This window comes from Colias philodice, chromosome 24 (assembly GCF_061535455.1).
Source record: "Colias philodice isolate Cphi_HAF_F1 chromosome 24, ilColPhil1 Martin Lab GWU primary, whole genome shotgun sequence".
Classification (NCBI taxonomy): domain Eukaryota; kingdom Metazoa; phylum Arthropoda; class Insecta; order Lepidoptera; family Pieridae; genus Colias; species Colias philodice.
This window is the reverse complement of record NC_143109.1, coordinates 4054637-4075092: the sequence shown is the minus strand read 5'-3', so window position 1 is coordinate 4075092 and position 20456 is coordinate 4054637. Positions and strand designations below refer to the sequence as shown.

General features: G+C 34.1%; 1 protein-coding gene across 2 annotated transcripts; it reads right to left on the bottom strand.

Moving 5' to 3' along the window:
* Nucleotides 1-3354: 3354 nt before the first annotated feature.
* Nucleotides 3355-20136, bottom strand: LOC149477686 (uncharacterized). Of its 2 annotated transcripts, none has more exons than XM_089710450.1 (24): nucleotides 19811-20136; nucleotides 16266-16446; nucleotides 16086-16164; nucleotides 15837-15971; nucleotides 15319-15499; nucleotides 14792-14956; nucleotides 12127-12336; nucleotides 11702-11851; nucleotides 11106-11211; nucleotides 10806-10870; nucleotides 10038-10166; nucleotides 9695-9848; nucleotides 8903-9525; nucleotides 8356-8598; nucleotides 7794-7895; nucleotides 7313-7429; nucleotides 6685-6849; nucleotides 6241-6389; nucleotides 5696-5910; nucleotides 5266-5417; nucleotides 4845-4974; nucleotides 4416-4536; nucleotides 4110-4228; nucleotides 3355-3560 (listed from the first exon to the last, which is right to left on the bottom strand). In XM_089710450.1, exons 1-24 carry the CDS (start codon nucleotides 19872-19874, stop codon nucleotides 3398-3400), a joined length of 3918 nt encoding a protein of 1305 aa, XP_089566576.1. In that variant the 5' UTR covers nucleotides 19875-20136; the 3' UTR covers nucleotides 3355-3397. The 2 variants fall into 2 exon arrangements, with proteins under 2 accessions (XP_089566576.1, XP_089566577.1); XM_089710451.1 differs by having other exon boundaries at nucleotides 15424-15499.
* Between the last annotated feature and the right edge of the window lie 320 nt (nucleotides 20137-20456).

The window sequence follows — 20456 nt, the reverse complement described above, 5'->3', positions numbered from 1 at the left end:
GGCTGAAAAGTCTTTGTTGTACGATTTTTTTGAAGTGAAACTTCTTTATCGGGGTTGGAAAAAAATTTAGTGTAACATTTTTTCGTTACGCGCCATCTTGTTTTTTAACCGACTTCAAAAAAAACGAGGAGGTTATCAATTCGGCCGGTATATTTTATCCCTACCACGCGTGATTGACGTATTTCTGTAAAGTTGCATATTATAGTAAATTATTTTTTGAAAAATAAGGTCATAAAGAAGTTTTACTTCTTACGTGTGTACACTAGTACACGCACACATTTTTTATATATTTCTTGTATTTTTGTAATCTTTTTAAGTTTGGAAATAATTTATATTTTTTATGCATTTATTTTTGTGACCTTAAAAAGGATGACATGATTTTTTCAGACACCTTATTGGATATTCAATCACTCTTTTTAGTTTTAAGAGGAAATATTTTTGTAATTTAAAATACTTATTATAGATCTATAAAACGCCATTTTATTAGGCTTCCTTGTTATTTACATAACATATGATTTATTGTGTTGATAATATGTTGTTGTATTTTTGATTATTTCTCGCAATAGATAGCTTATAGATTATATTGATACATTATTAGGTTTAAATTAGTTTTATTATATACAAATGTGTTATACATTACTGGACATTTACTGGACAGAGAATACTGACAGCTTTTTTATATAATATATAATATTATAGTACATATTATATCATATATGACATAAAGTGCACTTTATTTCAATGCAAGTTTTCATTTACGATTGTTATATTTTCCATATTCAATATGAGAATCAATGCAATTGCTATTTAATAAGTTGCAACAATCTTGGAATTTTATAATTGTTTCATTTTTTTTTTTATTTAATAAGAGACATGGCTTATTATTTGATTGTATAGTTTCGAGTTATCATCGATTAAAATTCTATGTGAAAAAGAGATAATACTATTTCTAACTAAATCTATTGAGTGTGGAGACTTAAAAATCAATTTAACTTCTTCCATATTCATTTTTATTGTGTCATGATTCTGTTATTGGCAGAAAGAGGCACTAGATATAACAAAATTTTTTAACATTTATACAAAATTTCGAGTTAAACCAATTTTGTTTATTAAAGTCGTGCTTAATAAAAATGTTCAAAGAAAAAAGATTTAGTTTTTCAATAACAAATGTTTATTGAAAAGGATTTGTTTACAGAATAACTAAAAACAGAAAAATAACAGAATATGTATAATGTATATCAGCTAGTGTCTTTAACTGAGATCATATAACTTATTGAAAATAATATGTTTGATCACTTTAATATTAAAATGTTACTATGCCCGATTTAACGTACATAGTTTTAGATAGCTGTTTTATAAGACTGTTGTCTTCGCCATTTTTATTAAATAGTTTACTGTCAGGAGAACTGTACTTACAGTGAGGCGTCATTGAATACGTTAGAAAATAAATATTTTCTAAAAGAACTATTTTGAGCACATAATTATATTGGTATATAATGTTGATTCTACGCAATAATATTATAAGTAAACTAGCAAACCGGGCGAACTCCGTTTCGCCACCAGAGACACCTTTTCTTTGCTATAAACCTCACGGAGCCCGAGACCTTTCCAACGAATGCAAAACCGTGGAAATTGGTTCGTGCGATATTCACCTCAATGTTATATCCATAGAAATCTAAATAACAATACACTAGAAGTCGTAAGCGCGCGTGTACTTGTCGCCACTCAGGTGACTTCCAAGCCACAAATAATTGTGTAAATGTGTACTCATTTACACAATATAGAGAATATCCTGATTTTCAATTAAAAATAAATGTTAAAAATCATCCTTATTGTAAGTACAGTTTTGTCGGTTGTTGATAATTAGGCAGCTGTTAAGAGTGACTAATAGATAGATTCTGGGAAAGAATGTTGGTTGTGCATTTAGCGATGTTATATTTGAATATTTCTTCATAACATTGATGATTATCAAATCATTAAAAATAATAATTGAAACTATAATATAGTATTTATTCTAACTAAACTAACGTAAATTTTGAAAATAATAACATAATTTGTTATCAAGATTTGTCAGTCTTTCGAGGAAAATCTATAGATTTACATTTTATATAAAAAAAAACAAGCGTGTGTGCCGAGCACACCTGTCAGAAGTGAAACTTCTTTGGCAAGATTGAAAGAAACCAAAATCGTCGCGTTACTCCATGACGTGACAGTATTGACATGACGCAACCTTGAAATTTTACTCTCAACGCGCCTAATGAAGTTTCACTTCAATACAAGAAGAAATATTCAAATATCGTCGTGTGAAAATGGTGCAAGATTGAATAATAGTTTTGTTAAATATTATATTTGTATTATACTTACCATTGTTTGTACGGCTTAGATATTCGATTTATTTACATATATTTTGATTGCATATTCATTTGATGAGACATTATAATTAATTATTATAGTATTTAATGTTAAACGATATTGAATGTAAGTGTATATGAACCATTTATATTGAAGTAACAAAGTTTTGATCGTCAAATAATAATAGGGACGTACCTATCTAAGTAAAAACGTATCTTTTTTTTTATTTAGTATTTAAATAAACAAGGAAAATATCATATTTTTTTCAATATATAGGACGTGGTATGATATAATACTTCTCTCAATACTTTCGTTCTTTATTTCTTTCGATGATGAGACGAAAAAGCAAAACCTTGTTAGGTAAGTATTTAATTTAAAACTATATTTGTTCAGTAACTTTCTTTAAATTTGCACATAAATAAATACTTCGAAATTTTGAACAAAACAAAAGTAACACTAGTATTAATGATGATTACTTAAAAAAAATGACATGACGGAAAAAACTGTATTTTTTTTTAAATAAATATTACCCCAGTATATTTCAAATATATTCTTTTATATAAATGGTTCATAAAAACGGTGCGTATTAAGATGGATTCGGGACCAGAGTATAGGGTATGAAAGTTTCCCCAATATGTTTAGATAATTTGAATTATTACATCTATTAAATGTTTTGTTGTGGTTGAGAGCTAATCGTTTACTAATGCACCATTACATAGGTATGTATATAATCAAGTGACACCTAATGAATGTGGTGTAATGCTTGCGCTTAATAAAAAGATATATTACTATTTATTTTGTGTTTTATTTTACAAAGACTACTAAGATTACTTTGGTTTCAGGTTTCAACTATTATTTGAGCACGATTTACCATCCACCAGGTTAAAACTTAAAAGTAAATGAACCAATAGATTTTTTTTTAACATTAGCAACACCAGTATTGCATTTTCCTAGCAAGACAACGGGAAATCTTACCCAATCAGATTAAAATAAAGAACCAAATACATATAAAAAGTTTTATTTAATCTACTAATAACTTAATAAGCTAAAAGTCATATTCCGACACGATAACGACCAATCGTGCCACAGCGCTGCCCGCGAAAAGCGCGCGTTGGTATAAAGACATGGTGAGCTCCAGCTCGGCCACCTGCGGCCCGCCCAGCGAGCACACTAGCGACACCACGCAGATGTTGCCTGATGGACGCATGCTGCAAACATTCGTGGGTTAGTACATCACTACATAGTATAAACAAAGTCGCTTTCTCTAACCGTATATTATTATGTGTGCTTAAATCTTTAAAACTACGCAACGGATTTTGATGGGATTTTTTTTGATAAAGGGATGCAAGAGAAAGGTAGGTATATAATTTATATTGTCCGCGGCCCGAAAGCTAGTTATTATATTTCAGGAAATGGGATAGCGAAGCGGTTACTTACTTTTTAGTTTATTATAAATTTTTAGATATTGTAACTTACCGTAATAAGTAATAACACATAAGCTATTAAAGAACACGTGTTTATAAATAAGAATTAAATATTGGAATTATTAAGCATTTGGAGCAAAGCCATAATTAAAACTTTGATTGCAGGGCGCTGACGTAAAGAGGGCGCAGAATTTCCATTTAGCTTCATAAATATTTAATTAAAATATGAGATATAGTTACTGAGTTATTGTTAACAACAACTTAATTAAGTTTTTACTCTTAACATTTTAAAATAAAAAGTAATAAACTAATCAATTCTTAAAAAAAACTTACTCGAAACATGACAAGTCAGCAGGTTTGACTCCCGGTGAAGCCTGCACCTCGATCATCCGCATTTCGAAGCTCACCACAGAGTCTTGCCATGAAGGGCCGTGCATTGTGAACAGGTCCACCTTTAAATAAATAATATTTTGAATAAGGTTAGTGTTCTTTTAAATTATTTTATAAAAAAACTCTGTGTAAAAACATATTTTGATGATAGTAAAATCGTTTTAGGTATTATAACTAATCTGACTTAAAAGACTTAAAAATATAATCCTCAGATCTAGAAGCTTTGGAAATAAAATAATGGCCACTCACACTTCCCATAGGTAGATATATATTAGACACGAATGTAATGAAGTTGTAGCTGTACGTGCTCGGCTGCTGCAGGCAGTTCCAGTCTGACACTAGGCACGAACGCTGGATGCGGCTGCATTTGCTGAAATTTACAAATAGCTAGGATGAGCAATTTCAAAGGAAGATGAATCATACTGTATAATCAGCCTGTGGTCAATAATTCAGTTTTTAGTTATTAGTCTATAACAGATATATAGAATTATATTCCGCTTTTGCAAAAAAATGCGTTACTGCTTCGTTCTATTTGTCGTGGCGTGTTATGTATTCTTTCTCAACAAATGGGCTAGCAGTAGTGTTGAATACACACAAAATTCAAGTCAAATCAGTGGTTCGTGAGATTAACACGTTCCCTTTTTATAATACTAGCGTAGATTAGAGAGCGCTGCATACTGTTTCCCCTCGAGGCGGTATCCTGGTGGGCAGCGGATGTGGTGACAGTGGAAGCCACCTCGCGTGTTCTGGCACACGGCGCCGGGCTCAGCGCCGCAACCAGCCTCGCCGGTCTCGCACTCGTCGATGTCTGAAACGAGTACAATATGTTTGTTGGTATGTAATTGAGATTTTTATATTTGTAGAAGAAATGTGTGCTTATTTGTTACCGTATACATATTTGTATGAAATCTTTTTGCGTTTTAGTAACTACATAGATGAAGTAGTTCGGTGTTGACTTGCCTGCTATAATATCGAAGCCGCTCATGGCATTTAATTTTAAGTTTTTGATTTTGTGTGTTTAAAAATATATTTTTTTTTCAGTAGATTTGGAAACCATCATAACCTAATGTTCAGGGCAAAATTATGAAGTTTATCTCACCAATACAGCTCCTCTCATCATCAGCAAGCCGGTAGCCAGCTGGGCAGGCGCAGCGGAAGCTCCCCGCAGTATTCACGCAGCGGCCGCCGCAAAGCCGTCCGCGAGTGCGTGAGTTACCCCATTCAGAGCACTCGTCTATGTCTTCGCAAGTTCTGTGGAATTAAGTAAGTACATATATCATTTGCATTGATTTATTGATAAACTTTAGAGTATTATTTTATTATAATTTTTATTTGTATCTGGTAGTAGTGTTATTTACAGACTACAGAGATAATATTATATTACACCGCAAAGTCTGTTTTACATCAGTATATCTAAGTTTTAATATACACTTTTCATTCCATGTCTATTTATTTTGTTTGATATTTCCCCAATAATATAATACTTGAAAATGTACAATATGTATGATAGTATATTGCATAATACGTACCTATTATCACTCCTCAGCCTGTACCCTCTATTACAGAAGCACCGATACCCTCCCCACACGTTAGAGCACCCATGTTCGCACGCTACAGGTGTCTCCGCGCACTCGTCCACGTCGACGCACACCTTGTCGTTGGAGGGCGCGTTGCGGAAACCGCTGCCGCAGGAACAGCGGTACGAGCCAGGCGTGTTGATGCATCGTGCGTTGTAGGAACATGGCTGGGGAGATAGTTCAGTTAAATAAGAATTGCTATAGCGCTTATTTACGCTTTATGTTGTAGGTACATATTATAGCTAACTACAACTGTCTATAGTAATTAAATATCGATAAAAAGTAAATCTTCACAGTATCGATCTAGTTACCTCGACAAATAGTAGAAGTAAATTGTATAATTAATCATTATTTAAAATAAATTTCATGTTTCAAACCACTACTTACAGGAGCAAAACAATGGTTATTGCGCAGTAATCTTAGGCCTTAACAGGAGAATGGTTTTCCCAGCAATGTAGTTAAAATAAACAAATAAAAGAAGATGAAATCACACTTACATTGCCAAAGTTGCACTCGTCAATATCATCACACTGTTTGCCGTTGAGTCTATGGCCACTTGGACACTGGCACGAGTAGCCACCGAAGAAGTTCTCACATTTCTGTTGTGGGCCACACTCGGACACGTTGCGCGCACATTCGTCGATATCTGTGTGTATAAAATAGTGTTTTATTGGTTGATATTGATAGCTATAGAACTGCAACTTTTCATCGTCATCATGATAATAATAAATTATTTTAAACGTATGTTTAAACGTTTATTTTAAATTGAATTGATTCGCTTATTCTAATTTTTAAAGGAATTTTATTTACTTTAATGAAAAGCAGTGTCATGACACTCCTATGTGTTAATATGCAATACATATAAATAAATAATAACACAGTATATACCACAAATGCTATGAAAAAACCATTTTAAATAAAATTTTCAACTCAAATCATACCCAAACAGTGTTTATCTGGGGTGAGCTTGTACCCCCAGGGGCAGGTGGTCACAATGGCCCCAGTGCCGGGAAGGCGTGCGCGTGACGGGCGCAGGTAGCGCGGCCCGCGGCGCCCGTACTGCGCGCCCACCGTTATCACGTTCGAGTCTGGCCCTGGTTGGGACTCTGAAATTATAATAATTATTGTGTAATTTGAACTACAGTAACTATGTATGTATTTTTTACTGAATGTTTGCTTGTTTATTTTTGTTAATAAATATCAAAATAAAAAAAATTAACTAAAACATATTGCGAAATGATGCATTTTAGATTCATATTTGAAATTATTAGTCAGATTTTAAAACTCGTGCAAGATTTTAATTTTTAATCGACTTCAAAAAAGGAGGAGGTTATCAATTCGGCCGGTATAATTTTATTTTTTCAATTAAATAACTAATGTACAGTAAAATAAATGTAAAACTTGAAGTATGTAAACTATACATTAGTACATTATAATAGTACTACATCTGCCATATATAATTATAAATAACATAACATTCAGAAAATACTAAACTAAACATTAAAATAATATTATGTATACTGAATCACAGAACTGAATACACAAAACAATATTATAGGTAGGTATTACCATAGGTAGTGTCCCCGCGACAGGCCCGGCCGCACACGCAGCGGTAGCCGCCCTCCGTATTGATGCAGTCCTCTTTGGGCGAACAGTTAGCTCGGTTCGTGGCACACTCGTCCACGTCTGGAGTTTAATTTCGTTTCATTTTAAATACTATATAAGTTTTTAATATAAGTAATTTGTTATTTTTATAAAATGTAATACCTATATGTACTTAATTTGTTAAAAGTTTGAATTTCATTTTGTTAAAGCTGTTTGCCAAAAAAGTATTGAACAGAAGTGAACTCATCATTAATGTTATTAACGCAAAATTAAACGAGGAATATGATATTTTGTAAGGAATCAACTGGACAGAAAACAAATAGTAGGTATAGGGGTAATTTTATCAGATTTTGTCGAAGCATATTTTCACACGTTATTTACCTAAGAACTAACTAAACGGTAATAAAACAATGATAAAATTTTCTAACATTTCACTCAAACTTACCAACACATCTGCCCTGGGACGAGCTGAAGGTATATCCCTGATCACACGGCTGCGGGGGAACCCACCGGGAGGGAGGGTAACCCCACTCAGGAGTTGTGGATGCTGTGATAATATCGATTTGAATTTAGTGGAAATGTGTTTTTAATTTAATCGTCTGTGTCCAATGCAGTTCGTATAAAGGTTCACTTCAATATTTTCAGTATTTCGTACATACATAAAACATTATTTCCAAAAAGCTTTCTGGTGAATTCTGGTATGTGCGTGCAGTCGAAGAAAAAGGAAAATAAATAAAAAATTTTGTGTGGTTTTATGAAACCACGGTAAAAGTGAAACTGTTCGAACGGTTCCGAACACTGCTTTGTGTAGCGCATGTCGCGTGACGGTCGGCTGCCGAGTAGGTATACCTACTCGGCAGCCGCGATACACGCGACATGCGCTACACAGACCAAAAAGTTTGAGACGATGTAATAAAAGTTTCACTTAAAATACTTAACTATAATAATTTACGTGTAACGGAAAACTTTACTGTCCACTATATTTTTAAAAACTAAAATAAACTTACCCGTGGTACTCTCAGTTTCGTAAGTATAAACCACAGTGCTAGTGGTAGGTCTAGCAGTGGTGGTAGAAGTGGTAGTGGTAGAAGAGGTAGTGGGAGTGGTTCTCGTGGGTGTTATGGCCGCGCACCACCCGGACTCGTCCCGGGTGTAACCGGGGACACAGACGCACTCGTAACCACCCGGTCTGTTCTTGCAGTACTCTAATGTATTGCAAATGTGGCGGCCTTCGTCGCACTCGTTTATATCTGAATTTAAAAAGTAATTATTAAACAATTACTCTATCATACTGTAGTTTTGAAGTGCTGAAAGAAATGTAAAGTTTTGAAAGAATCTTTACGGTCAAGGTGTACGTTCAATGTTCCAATTTCGGCGCATTGTTTTACTCATAAGAAAAGTTGAAAGTACCATAAACATGTGTGCTTTATTTCTTATATTGCATTTAATTTAAAAATATTATAATTCAATTCGTTTGACCTGGAATAATTAGATCCTTAAGAAGATCGAAATGATTACTTTGACTAAAGATAAAAATAACAAATACAGTCTTACCAACACATTCGCCCCTTTCGTTCCTCTCAAACCCGTTTAAACAATGCACCAATTTCGGATCAAATTCAGGCTCATTTTCCTTCTCAATAACATTCGTCCATTTATCCTTAGGAATATCTCCAGTATCAATTGCATAACTGCCATCTGGGGCTCGATCTCTTTCTATTGTGTTTATATCCGTGGTAGTCACTGTAGTTTCGACTGGAGTAGTATACGTAGTAGATGTAGAAGTGATCGGTCTTCTGGGATAGAACTGTGGCCTTCTATTGTATACTCTTCTGTCCGTATTGGTAGGTGCATCTGGTTTGTCTTCTGGTTGTCTGGGATAACCCGGTGGTCCGGGGTAAGTACGTGGGTCTGGGGTTGTGGTACTGGATGAAGTTCTCGGTCTTGGTCGTAAGTTGTGGTATCGGCGCGGTGGCTGGTAAGGTCTGGGTCGTGGTGTTGTGGTGGAAGTAGTGGTTGTACTGGTAGAGGTTGTTGGTGGAGGTGTTGTCGTTGTTGATGTGGTTGTCGACGTTGTTGTTGAAGTTGTTGAAGTAGTTGAAGTGGTTGAAGAAGTTGTTTCTGGTGCAGGCGCTGGTGCTGGTGCGCGTGCTGGATCAGGTGGGCTATCATCTTCACTAGGTATAGAAAATAAATAAAGTCAATAAATTACTAATAGAAGTAATAAACATACAAGTTAGTTGTGTAAGTTATTTTTAATTAATTGGAATTATAGTGTAGCTACCTATAATGAGGAAGTTCCTGAATCTTCAAAAATTGAAACCAAACAAAATTATAGTGACTTACCCGGATTCATAATACTCATAATAGTAATCTGGCGATAGAGTGGTACTGGTAGAGGTGGTGACAGCGCGCTGAGTGCACGTGAACGAACCCAAAATGTTGAGACAATGCTGACCAGCTTGACAGTTGTCTAGTTTTAACGCACATTCGTCGATATCTGAAAGAAAAATGGTTAGTTATAAAATTATAGGTACAAGAACAAGGTTTAGATACTGAATATGATATAGTTTGGTAGAAATTATATGTACATATATACTTATTATGAAGCAAAATAACGTTGGCAAAGTGCTTTAATTGACAAATGGAAACGTAGTAAAGTCTCATAAATAATCAACTAATTACAAACCGACACACGAGCTCGACGAAGAGTCCAATTCAAAGCCATTCTTGCACCGACACTCATGTCCACCAAAAGTGTTGATACAATTCTGGAATTGGTCGCACAAATGAGTGCCTTCACGACACTCGTCTATGTCTGAAATAGAAAGATAATAATACACATGATGTTGAATCACAGAATACATAATAGTAGCTAAACGCTACAGAACGGACACTCTCCGCCTCCCGCCAAAATTAAACTTACCTCACCCCCGCGCGATCAGACATAAAATGGGCCATATTTTTCTGCAAGGACGATACGCAACGAAGATTGACAACATTAATCAAATTGACTTAAAGTAATTTTATTATTTTGGATTTGTGATTATCGTTTTTCGTAGAAAATGGATAGATATTGTGCTGTTTACGGATATATTTCATCAGAAAAACGCGAATTTTTTTTTACGCTAGTCACAAATGTGCCAACCATAAAGCGTTAACACACACATTTGCAGTCTCTACAGTGTGACTGTCAAAACGATCATTTTGTATGGAGTGTCCGGGGTGTGGTTGAATTTAAATGGATGAATGAATGAATGAACGAATGAATGAATGATTATGATTTGTGATTCTTTTTCATTATGAAATCGGATAGAGGAACATTTAAATAAGTCATACTGACTAACAAAATTAAATTTTATCCTATTATAATGTAATAAACATTCTTTATTCTTTCAGGGGATTATAACTTCTGCCGTTTTTGTTTCTTCTTAATTATTAAATGAACCCTTCATACCTTCACAAGTTGTCCCACCGGGGCGCAATCTGGTTCCTTCCTGACACTTCTTTGATGGTGCTAATCTGAAAAAAAAACGTTTAAAACATAATTTAGCATACCTTCTTTTCCATTTGCATGGGATATAGATAATAAAGTAAGTACATAATCACTGAATAATTCTATATATCGTTTCCAGTAGCAAGAAATGTTCTAATATTGCAAAGATATTAAAAAAATACATGCAAACATCGTACGAATACTTCTAACAAAGCACTAGACTTGAAGCTAGAAATTTAGGTACTCTTGCACATCTCTTACTTAGGTAAAGTGCTGATCTTGGATTTGCAGTTGTAAGCGCCGGGCAGGTTGACGCAGACCTCAGTGCGTTTACATACTTCCAGACTTTCTACGCACTCATCGATATCTACAAAAAAAGCGTAATGTAAAACGGACTTGAAAATTCAAACAAAAGCTCTTTTTCAACAATCATACTGTTTTGTCTCAAAGTCTAAAGCGCGTCACATACGGTGAAGATACTATAATATTTTATCTTAAGATACTGTTATATTTTATATTACAGTATCTTTACGCATCCGGTATCAGCGTTCGGACCATCATTTTTCTTTTTGTCATTACGTACTAAGACCCCTGTAGAACCGCCATCCTGTTACAAGTGACGCGATATTTTGTGGGTCATTTGTAACAGGATGGCGGTTCTACAGGAGTCTTAGTACGCAATGACAAAAAGAAAAATGATGGTCCGAACGCTGATACCGGATGCGTTAAGATACTGTAATATAAAATATAACAGTATCTTAAGATAAAATATTATAGTATCTTCACCGTGTGTGACGCGCTTTATGATTAGAAAATACAACAATATTAGAAAATTTCGTCATTATCCATCATCATACCTTCACAAATCCCAGTAGCAGAGTTAACTTTGAACCCTGGAGAACACCGCTTGGACACGTGGTCCTGGCAGAAGTAGCTGCCGTGTGTGTTTATACAATACTGGGACAGACGCTGGCAATCGTCTACTCTTTCCTCACATTCATCAATATCTATAAAAAGCAAGTTATTTTGAACGGTAATAATACTAGGCAGATAATTAGTACCTAATTAATTAAATACTTTAAAACGTAAGGAACGCGATGAGCGGTAACGACAGGCAATTTTTGACAAGCGAAAGGCAATTTTTAGTTTTAACACTAGTCATATAGTTAGTAGTAATTTTTATTAAGTTTAAATAATTAATTTGGTCCTGATAAAATGTAATTAGTTAGTAAATAGTAAAATGAGCAAAAAAGGAGTTTTGAATTTTCCAAATCTTGCATACCCAAACATTCATCATCCTCCCCAGCTCTGAAGCCAGGAGGACATATATCGTTCTTCACTTCTGGTACATCATCAGGTTTAGCAGTGGTGGCACTTGGGGCATCTTCAGAAAACGGCTTCCCAGGTTTGCCAGCACACTTGTACCCTCCTATCGTGTTCTCGCAAAGGTACTTTGGACACGGAGGCCGGGGTAACTGGCATTCGTTGATATCTATGAATTTTAGAATTTATTTATTGCAGGATAGAGTATTTTTTGATATGTATTAGTAAAATTATAGCAACAAAATGTTTTTTTTTTTTAATTTGTATTGCAAGAAGAATTAATGATATTGTAAGCGAAGGTTAGAGATTTTTTCCAAATCTATAATCCAATATAGTCCATTGAATAAAAAGTTCTAGAGTGCGTGAGTTAGTAACGTAAGATGTTTCTTCGGAAACATGTCAAGAGTCCCTAGGTAATAAACATACTAAAACCCCGGGCCACTAGGAGGAGCCCCGGAGTGGGGGGAGGGGGGAAATGGGTCCATTTTTTCATTTTTCGCTTAAATCTCAAAAACGGTACATGTTAGAGAAAAACTTTCAAGGAAAAGTTGAAAGGCCATAAAATTATCTACAAGTTGTACCTGAATCATTTTTTCCTATATCCTACCGTTTCTGAGTTATACGCAGTAAAACATGATTTTGGCTCAAACAATTTCCACATCAATCGATCAAAAAATATTTCTTTCTTCCAAAAAACTCAAATGTGCAACTTGTGACCGGTACTGATAGATTGCTCTTAATTAGGTCTATAATTGGTAAAATAAACAAATTCCTCCATGGAAGCCTTTAGGAGGAATCGATTGTCAAAATATTATATTATGGTAGTTTGAGTTACTGAACTTGATCTTTTTATTTTTTTCTTCCAAAAAACTCAAAAGTGCACCTTGTGACCGGTACAGATAGATTGCTCATAATTAGGTCTATCATTGATAAAAATACCAGATTCCACCACGGAGGCGTTTACGGGGAATTGAATTTTATCAGGGTAGTTACGATACTTGAACTTTTTATTTTTTTTCTTCCAAAAAACTCAAAAGTGCAACTTGTGACCGGTACAGATATATTGCTCTTAATTAGGTCTATAATTGGTAAAATAAACACATCCCTCCATGGAAGCCTTTAGGAGGAATCGATTGTCAAAATATTATATTAGGGTAGTTTGAGTTACTGAACTTGATCTTTTTATTTTTTTCTTCCAAAAAACTCAAAAGTGCAACTTGTGACCGGTACTGATAGATTGCTCTTAACTAGGTCTATGATTGGTAAAATAAACACATTCCTCCATGGAAGCCTTTAGGAGGAATTGATTGTCAAAATATTATATTAGGGTAGTTTGAGTTACTGAACTTGATTTTTTATTTTTTTCTTCCAAAAAACTCAAAAGTGCAACTTGTGACCGATACAGATAGATTGCTCATAATTAGGTCTATCATTGATAAAAATACTAGATTCCACCACGGAGGCGTTTACGGGGAATTGAATTTTATTAGGGTAGTTACGATACTTGAACTTTTTATTTTTTTTCTTCCAAAAAACTCAAAAGTGCAACTTGTGACCGGTACCGATAGATTGCTCATAATTAGGTCTATCATTGATAAAAAAACCAGATTCCACCATGGAGGCGTTTAGGAGGTATTGAATTTTATTAGGGTAGGTACGATACTTGAACTTTTTAACTAGCTAACTTAATAAAATTCAATTCCCCGTAAACGCCTCCATGATGGAATCTGGTAATTTTATCAATGATAGACCTAATTATGAGCAATCTATCTGTAATGGTCACAAGTTGCACTTTTGAGTTTTTTGGAAGAAAAAAAATAAAAAGTTCAAGTATCGTAACTACCCTGATAAAATTCAATTCCCCGTAAACACCTCCGTGGTGGAATCTGGTATTTTTATCAATGATAGACCTAATTATGAGCAATCTATCTGTACCGGTCACAAGTTGCCCTTTTGAGTTTTTTGGAAGAAAAAAATAAAAAGATCAAGTTCAGTAACTCAACCTGCCCTAATATAATATTTTGACAATCGATTCCTCCTAAAGGCTTCCATGGAGGAATTTGTTTATTTTACCAATTATAGACCTAATTAAGAGCAATCTATCAGTACCGGTCACAAGTTGCACATTTGAGTTTTTTGGAAGAAAGAAATATTTTTGATCGATTGATGTGGAAATTGTTTGAGCCAAAATCATGTTTTACTGCGTATAACTCAGAAACGGTAGGATATAGGAAAAAATGATTCAGGTACAACTTGTAGATAATTTTATGGCCTTTCAACTTTTCCTTGAAAGTTTTTCTCTAACATGTACCGTTTTTGAGATTTAAGCGAAAAATGAAAAAATGGACCCATTTCCCCCCTCCCCCCACTCCGGGGCTCCTCCTAGTGGCCCGGGGTTTTAGTATGTTTATTACCTAGGGACTCTTGACATGTTTCCGAAGAAACATCTTACGTTACTAACTCACGCACTCTAGACCCCCCTTGGAGGGATTCATTCAATGGACTAATAAGGAGAGGACATCTAAAATTTTCAATAACATAGAGATTTTAAATCGAAAACAGTATTTCACTGTTATAATATCAGAAATACAATTTCTTCTCTACTTTCTACAATAAGTTCTCACCATCACAAACTTGGTTGATGACGTTCTTCTTAAACCCTGGCGGGCAACCAGAGCCAGCTTCTCTCTTCTTGATGGGAACACATTTGTAGGAGCCATTCGTGTTGTGGCACACTGTATCCTCCGCAGTGCACAAATCATCGGTTGATTCGGCACATTCGTTTATATCTGGGAAAGAAATTAATTTCGTTGCATGATAGAATACTTATTTCTGTTTACTTTTCATCTCGTGGAGTAAAATAATATAACTAATATTTTTCTCTAGACATATTTTAGTGCGTTAAAACCTTTTGTCTACAGTAGTCCAGTTATATATCGATTTGTTTTCAATACCTATATCATAAAAAGACGGTTTGGGTACCTACTTAAACACAAAACAAATTAAGGCAGAGGCTGAAAGCAAAAGCTGTAATTGATAACATACACAATAAGCAAAAACAACAAGCAAGCAAACAAAAATGGTGACCAACCCAAAAAATCCAGACCACATCTCACAATGGACAGACACAATAAACTATCTCAAGTGGTACCTTTACACGATCTCTTATCAGGCTGAAGCCTGTACCCTTCGTTGCATTGACATTGTACCTTCCCATCTTGCTCGCTACAAACATGCTCACAAGTGTTCTCCTTACATTTCTCTTTTTCTTCCACCTTCGCTGTTGTCGTTCCTTTCTTTTCTGTTGTTGTCTCTTCTTCTTTTCTTGAGTCCTGAAATGTATGGGTTTTGACTTAGAGCATTAGAAAATATTACGAGAAGTATTTAATGTAGGTCATCTATAGTTTATACGAACACAATGTTTAGAGTTGTGTCGTTTTGAAGAGACATTTAAAAAATATTATGCAGGATATCGTTTCAACTATAATTGAAATCCGATATGTACCTATCATACAATTAAAATCGTTTGGAGATCTTATACAAGTGGATTGTTCACTGAATTCTACATTATGAAAAATGGGAGAAGAAGCCGAATCAGGCAACTAGTATAGCTAGTTATATAAGTTAATAAATTATACTATATATAACTTGTTAATAAATTATAATTACCATGCAGCATTGGTAAAAAGCATGCCTCCTTAGTGAAGATGAAGACGAGTAAAACTCTTCTGTAGGCTCTCCGCACCCCGCCTCGCCTTCCAAGCCGCCGGTTAGACGACCAAATGTACATTCGTTGCAGCAAGTCTGTTCAGTATTATTAAGTATCAATTAAAATAACTATCGACAATGAAAAATATTGGAGCTTCAAAAAACGGGAGATTAAATTTTAAGCCTTTGCAAATACACTGAAAAACCTACCTTCCCAATATCACTTTTTGGACTGTTACATTGCTTTGAGTCAGCAAGTTTTATGCCGGCTTCACATTCTTCTTTATCTCTGTAATAACAATCAATTTAAAAGATGCATTATAAATATCATTAACTTCGCCTTAACTGTTAATTTACTATTATTTATCTTGAAACAGCTAAATTACTAACTTGAATTGTTCCTCACAGCAACTGCTCAATGCAGTCACACACGCGTTCCTCGCTTCATCCTCTATACCTTCCGGAAGATCAGCCTTTGAACATGACGCTACTGAAGATTGTGTCATGGCATATGCCTGCCCGTGGGTGCAACATGATTCTTGCACATCAGCTATTTCATCCGAAGAAAGACCTGGAACATGAAATAGCAAGATTTAGATAATAAGGAAGTATCCTTTCATAGTATTTCGTACTTATTTAGGAAATACACAGTCAGTGGTGCAGTTCAGACCTTCATTAAGATGTAAAGACAATCATTTTAATGAAGGTCTGAAGGTCCCTAGTCGTACGAGATTTAGATGACAGAATATAATATCCTTAATCCTATTGTACGTACGTGTACCTATATTAATGTAGCATTTATCTATATGTAAGAGAGTGTGTGTTTAATAGATTCTTCGTACGGTATTCTACTCAAAAATATATTTGCAACATTTTCATTGCTGCTCCACTCCTGTATACGTAGCTCCTATTACAGCCTTCCTCGTTCAAAATTCAACAAACAAACTTTTTTCCACTATAATATTATATTACTCTGTAGATACAAACCGAATTGGCACCAATGCCACAGCCCACATTGCTTTAAACATCTCTACTATAATTCCCAGGATTCAGTAAATTGATGCGTTACGATGCGGATGATGCATTTTAAATTGTACCGAAGATAAGTCCATATTCTACAACAATTTTGTAGTTCTATATTCCTTTGGTCGTAGGATTATGAATTACATAAGCTTTCAGTGAGATTTATAAATTGATAACATATATTATGATTAATAAGAAAAGGACCTAAAACGAGGTATGTCTTCGCCAATATCTTATATATTATGTATAGAGCCACTAATGCCACTATCTTATCTATGTTGTTTATCAGAAAGTATTCTAATATTGAAGAAGAAGCTAACTACAATGACCCTTGTTTACATATTTTATAAATATTATATTGAGAGAACAAAAATATGTACATATAGGTACCTACCTTGGACAAACCGAATCTAGGTCATTCTTTCAATTCAGTCCATCCATAAAAATCACTTCCATAAAACTTATATAGGTTAAATGCCAGAAGCAGCATTAAGATAGTATCAATAAAAAGGCTAACCTAAATATTTTTATTTTTTGCAAAATCACCACGGTAAGAGTACCTAAGTATCTAATACTGTGCGTGAAAAAAATCATGAAAGTAGTCCAAAATATTGAAAACGAAGGTTTCATATTATAATGATTTCATAACACATACAATTTATTATTAGATTCATAGATTACGTCAACAATTCAAATCATCATGATCAACATGATTCTTCTAATTCTATTTTAATATTGATTTGTATTATTTTATCCCGGTATAATTCCTAGAGTTATCAATAAAATCATGAAGTCATCAAGTGGTTGGATAATAATTAATAATGAACTTCTAAACAGCATAGATTTCCGTCTGTTTACAATTCATAATTGCTACTTGAGATAATTCCGCTGACCCGAGATGCAGTCACCGTCAGATACGCAATTTAGATAAACAAGAAGTAAGTAAGTATCATATATTTTATAATATGTAGATACTTATCGGTAATGAAAGAGTATATTTTCCTGCCTACATATTTTTTACTAAAAGTGTTCTTCCAGGAACTTTTGTAGAGACAAAGATTTTTCTGTCTCTACCAAATATTGTTTCATTCCGTTCTAATATTAATGTAAATCAATCTATTACAAAGAGTGTGGTCTGCTTCTGGGATTCCCTACATAAATATGAATGACGACACCTCACACTATTTAAATATTTATTGAAAACATTCTCGGTATCCAAATTAAGTTAAGTTTTACATGATTAAAGATTATTTTAATTTTCATTTGTCGTTATCATGTTTCGGAGTTATTTGTAACGATTTCAAGAACCTTCCCTTACGCTAGTTTCTGAGTATGTCATTATCTTTAGCTGATCACAATAGAATGTGGATTAGACACGCGATACCAGATAATCGCCTGTATGGGTTCTCAATACGTGGACCTAATTAACCGATAAATTTTATATTTTAAACGCCTTTTACGGGAATCTAATTTCTTAGAAGTAACATAATTTAATTAAGAAATCTACCTGACTGTTCTCTGGATTAATAAAGGATATTAACCAGCTGTAATATGACATACCAAGACTTTAAATTCATAATAAAGAATAAGAGAGAGAGAGATTATAAGTCATTTTCTAACGAAGTTCGATACCTACGAGCTTCGCTCAAACTTTTACTATTGTAATACCTACATATATACGAGGCTTTTCTTGAAGACACATTATTTTGATCATAAGTATTTTAACTATCTTTGGATTTTCCATGATATTATCATGACGCATAATTACGTGCATCTGTTTAAATATTGGATTATTTAAATTCTCTAATAAACAGCAGGAAGGTTCGTCAGCCATAAATATGGCTGACGAACCTTCCTGCTGTTTATTCATCTGCATTTGCAGATGAATAAACAAATATATGACAATACAACAGCCTTGGGTAATGGGTTTATTATATTACTGTCCTTGTAACTGTAAACATTGTTTTGCCTTACTCTTATCATTTAGGGGTATGAAAAATAGAGAAATATTTCAGTAGGCCTACAAAATTTCCATGAGAATTGGTCCAGCCGTTTCGGAAGAGTATGGTAACTAACATTGTGACACGAGAATTTTATATACCTACAGAGAAACGAGAAGAAAATAATAACCAGTAGTAACATTAATTAATTGATCAAAATAACATACTAGGTCTATCTAAAATATAGGAACTATTCTAATATTAAGAAAATAGATATTCTAAACGGCACAAACAGCCACATTAAATTCAATACTAATACAAAAGTTTACTGTTAAGATCTTGTTCTTCACACTGTTTTCCTTCACCCAGTAAAGCAATGTTGATAGTGATAGTAATTAATATGCAGATAAATTGATAGATAATTTAATTTTTGCACGCTTCTCTCTTGAACCCTCGACCTTATAGTCAGAACAACTGAGTCATTTCTATTCTACTTGCTTAGATATCATTGGATTATTATTATGGAAAAAACTTCAGAAATATATCTAAACATATAATATATGTACCTACCTAGTTGATCCTTGAGGCGAGATCGTCGAGTTTGTATTATTTTCTGTCTGTATTAGTGGTTACTCAATAAATGATTTTTATTATATTTACATCACTTTTTGACTTTTTTAGTAGTTAGTTATAAAAATGATTGTTTGGTTACTACCAATTATTTCTATATACCGGGTCGTTTTTCGACACAAGTAACTATGTAGTAGGAAAGCTTTTAAATTAAAACTCAAATCATACTATGCGATAAATTACTTTTAAAAATCCTGAACAAAAATAAAACCCCCCAAATAAAATAAAAATAATTATGAATTCATATTGCTTGGCTTTACTTCCTCTTACGAACTTTTCCAACAAAATAGATACGTTATTTCAAAGTATTTACTTTTCAAATTGTACCAACAGTAAACTTACCAAAAACATTCCTATCCAAAACTGCACACAGCACTGTACACACAATAGAAAATCTCATTTTCATGAATAAATAACTTAACACTAAACTAAGTTTGTTACGAATTTACACACGACATGACCGCGGCTTGCTGACAAGTGTTATGGGTCAAATGATAACGTTCCGCGACGTACTATGTAGAGCGTGGTCTATTTATAACAGACGTCTTATTTTATCTATCATTTATGTATTGATTTTTAATGAGCTTCCAGCAGCCAAACATGCACAATACAGTACCACAGAGTGCTATAGAATTAGTAAATACGCGGGAGGCTTATTTCCAGTAGTAGAGGATTGTAATGAGAGGAATGTTCTTCGAGCATTGATATTCATCGATGCAGGAAGCTTCACGATACAGTATCGTGTAGGTATACGTATTTACAAAGAACTATTTAATGTTTATCACTACATAGTATAAAACAGTAGTCTGTCTGTCTGCTTAGAACAACTTGCAACCGATTTAGATGTGGTATTTTAGAACTTATTACTTACTAGCTGCTCCGCGCGGTTTCACCCCCGTGACTCCACCCCTGTTGGTCGTAGCGTGATGATATGTAGCCTTCCTCGATAAATGGGCTATCTAACACCGAAAGAATTTTTCAAATCGGC

Bases quoted from the DNA above. Each gene is read 5' to 3' on its own strand.
- LOC149477686 (XM_089710450.1), bottom strand. From the start codon at position 19,874: ATGAAAATGAGATTTTCTATTGTGTGTACAGTGCTGTGTGCAGTTTTG. The intron at 16,447-19,810 runs GTAAGTTTACTG...TTCATGTTCCAG, and splicing joins TTTGGATAGGAATGTTTTTG to GTCTTTCTTCGGATGAAATA. The intron at 14,957-15,318 runs GTACCACTTGAG...TTTCTTTCCCAG, and splicing joins TGATAAGAGATCGTGTAAAG to ATATAAACGAATGTGCCGAA.